The following is a 3,731-nucleotide window of genomic DNA, read 5'->3' on the forward strand; positions in this document are numbered from 1 at the left end:
GGAAGGAAGGAAGGAAGGAAGGAAGGAAGGAAGGAAGGAAGGAAGGAAGGAAATGTACATGGGCCTGTCCCTTGACACACACAAACAAATGGGCTGGAATTCTGCAGTCCAATGAGCCACACAATGATTTCCACATGTCCACTGACATCTTCGTTTTTAATTCAGAGCTGGAAGAGACGGCAGCCTATGCTTTTTTTAAAAAAGCACCTAGACCCCAGAATGGGCTTGTCATCCAGCAGTGACCCCCACCCGACGCAGGAAAAAACAGTTTCAAAACATGGAAGAATATAAACATCTGTGATCCGTGCAGGAGGAAGCAGCAGCAGACCTGACCGGGCACATTTTGCGGTTGTGCTCGGGATCCCCGCCATAGAAAACTGACGCTCTCTTACGATAAGAGTCCATTTTAAAAAAAACAAACCTGTATCCCAGAGAGGCCCAGAGTATTCCAGTCTCAAGAAACAGAATTAAGCTTTGCCAGGCCAGATCAGATAACGTACAGGCCTCTCCCCATATGAGCCCCGTAGAGCACTGAGATCTACCAACCAACATCTTTTGGTGATCCCCGGCCCCAGGGATGTCCAGCTTGCCTCAACTAGGGCCAGGGCCTTTTCGACCCTGGTCCCCACCTGGTGGAAAGAGCTCCTATATGACATCAGGGCCCTGAGGGATCTATTACAATTCCGCAGGGCCTGCAAGACGGAGCTCTTCCACCGGGCTTTTGACTGAGGGGGCGGACATCCCTCCCCACCCCACCCCCCGGCGGCCTGGACCGGAACGCTCATACGAGACTACCTGCCACTGAGACATCTAGCTAAACTATTTGTTGTTGTTCAGTCGCACAGTCGAGTCCGACTCTTCGCGACCCCATGGACCAGATCACGCCAGGCCTTCCGGTCTTCCACCGTCCTCTGAAGTTGGCTCAAATAAACTATACACGGCACTTTATGAATATGTTGTCATGTGGCTTTCATCACCGTTCCCTCTAAGCTGAGTTAGTGTGAGCCACCTCACATTTTTTTAGCCTCCGGCTCACAGTCTTTTGTCTCAGCTCAGGAAGGGGGGGCTCCAGAGCAAACTAATCTATGCAGCAGCCGAAATCACTCACTCACAGCTTTAAAGCCGGTAGCTCACAAAGTAGAATTCTGGCTCACAAGACTCCGCAGCTTAGAGGGAGCATTGGCTTTTATCTGTTTTAATTGTTTCTAACTGGATTGTCTACTGTACTGAGATGCCTTTACGTTGTCTTATGACGCCAGATGGCCTCGTTAGCCGCCCCGAGCCTGCTTCGGCAGGGAGGGTGGGGGTACAAATTAAATAAATAACTAAATGTTCAAAGCATCTACCGATTTCCCCAATCACCCTTTTTTTAAAAACTGAAAAGCAGTGGAGGGAGGGGCTCCTTAACCTTCATAGAATCATAGAGTGTTAGAGCTGGAAGGGACCTTGCAGGTCATCTAGTCCAACCCGCCACTCTGCAGGAGCACAGCCGAAAGATAGCCCTACAACATACCCGAAAGACGGTCGTCCAGCCTCCGCTTGAAAAAGTCCAGCGAAGGAGCATCCACCACCTCCCGAGGCAGACTGTTCCACTGCTCAACCACTCTTACAGTCAGGAAATTTCCCCTGATATTTAGCCGGTAACGACTCCCTTGTGATTTCCACCCATTAGATCTAGTCTTGCAATCCGGAGCAAGAGAGAATACATCTGCTCCATCTTCTACATGACAGCCCTTGAGATACTTGAAGACTGCAATCATGTCCCCTCTAAGCCTTCTCTTCCCCAGGCTAAACATGCCCAACTCTTTCAGCCTTTCCACGTAAGACTTGGATTCCAACCCTCTCACCATCCTGGTTGCCCTCTTCTGGGCACGCTCGGGCTTGTCGACACCCTTCCTAAAATGGGGTGCCCAAAACTGGACACGGTACTCCAGCCTGACCATAGCTCCCCCTACTGCTTCCTGTCCAAAGCCTTGCACAGATAACATCCCTGCTTCTTCTCCAACACGAACCTGAATAAGCCTGGATTTTTCTCGTTTTCCCCGCTCAGGAAGAGGGGACAGCAGGAGCAACTCACTCAACCCTTCCAGCGTGGGAGAAGCCACGTTTCTCTGGGAAGCCGCCACCCCCCAAAAGGCAAGGGAGGTGGTATTGGAGCTGCTTCGAGTTTGCTCGCTGCACCAACAGGGAGGGCGCTGACAACCCTCAAACACCTTTGGGTAACGTGAACAGGCCCGAAGAGAGCCGTACGCTTGTCGTGACAGGGGAGCTATTCCCTGCCAAAGTCAACAGCCTCCCATTTGCGCCGACGAGGATTTTTCAGAACGAAAAATGAGAAACGCCACGAGAAGGCTTACCCATCCCCGAATCTTTCTTCGTGCCATCCGAGATAATGTCCATGTGATCGCTGTCCACGTCGTAGCTGAAGAAGTCGTTCAAGTACGTTTTTGACCTCTGCCCACCAAACACATACAGGCAACGATTTCTCTGAAGGGAAAAAAGGGAAGCGTTTGAGTATCCTCTAAAGTGATACGTGGGGGGGGGGAACTGTAAGACCATGGGGCCTGGTCAAGCACCCACAAGTTACAGTCCGTGTCTCCTATGTGAAGGATATGTCCCTGGACACCAACCGTGGTCATCAGACAGCTATCTCGAAGAAGGAAAAGGAGGAGGAGGAGGAGAAGATTGGATTTATACCCCGCACTTCACTACCCGAAGGAGTTTTACAACCTCCTTTCCCTTCACCACGACAGACACCCTTGTGGGGTAGATGGGCTCTCTCGAGGACTGCCCTTGAAAGAACAGCTCTGAGAGAACTTGTGACTGACCCAAAGTCACACCAGCAGCTGCACGTGGAAGAGTGGGGAATCAAACCTGGTTCTCCCAGATTAGAGTCCGTGCTCCTAACCACTACACTTAGGGTGGCCCATCTGGCATTGACCCAAACAGAAGGGAACAGCAAAGCATGTTAATATGCATAATTTATGGAAGTTTCTAGCCCTGACCTGGATGGCACAGGATAGCCCGATCTCATTGGATCTCGGAAACTAAGCAGGGTCAGTCCTGGTTGGTACTTGGATTGGGAGACCATAAAGGAAGTCTAAGCAGAGGCAGGCAGTGACAAACCATTTCGGTTGGCTCGCCTTGAGAACCCTACAGGGTGGCAAAGAAGCAGGCTGCAACTTGATTGCCCTTTCCACCCACTCAAGATTCTGCTCTTCTGAGCGGGACCAGCAATTTGTTGAAATGATTTGTTTTCCGTGTGCCCGTCGACCACATAATCAATACAAATAACTGCGAGTCATCAAAGCCGCCCAACAGAGAGATGAAAAGAAAGCAAGAAGTCACTGTCAGTTTCACAAACAGAAGCTGTCACTCAAATGAAGGAAAGGTCATCGTCACCATACGGAGCAGAGGTCCATCACTGGCCATTAGCCACAAGACACAGACAGGAACTCTCAGTCTGGGGCAAGTGATGCTCTGCATTCTTGGTACTTTTTTGGGGGGGGTAGCACAGTGGGAGGGCTTCTGGAGTTCTGGCCCCACTGCCGGACCTCCTGATGGCATCTGCGTTTTGGCCACTATGTGACTCAGGGTGTTGGACTGGATGGGCCATTGGCCTGATCCAACATGGCTTCTCTTATGTTCTTATAGAGGGAATACACTGTCTCGGGGAAGGTATTCTTGGTGCTTGGGGGGGGGGGGGGGGGGCACAGGGGGGGGGGGCGCTG

At 51.3% G+C, this 3,731-nt stretch overlaps 1 protein-coding gene across 1 annotated transcript in view; it reads right to left on the minus strand.

Moving 5' to 3' along the window:
• Positions 1-3,731, minus strand: part of MKLN1 (muskelin 1) — a 213,215-nt gene that overhangs the window by 51,506 nt on the left and 157,978 nt on the right. Inside the window, exon 12 of the mRNA XM_015417348.1 lies at positions 2,358-2,487. Within this exon, the coding sequence (XP_015272834.1) occupies positions 2,358-2,487 (130 nt within the window). The remainder of the gene's footprint in view (positions 1-2,357; positions 2,488-3,731) is intronic.

This window comes from Gekko japonicus, unplaced genomic scaffold, assembly GCF_001447785.1.
Source record: "Gekko japonicus isolate JY-2015 unplaced genomic scaffold, Gekko_japonicus_V1.1 scaffold2151, whole genome shotgun sequence".
NCBI lineage: Eukaryota > Metazoa > Chordata > Lepidosauria > Squamata > Gekkonidae > Gekko > Gekko japonicus.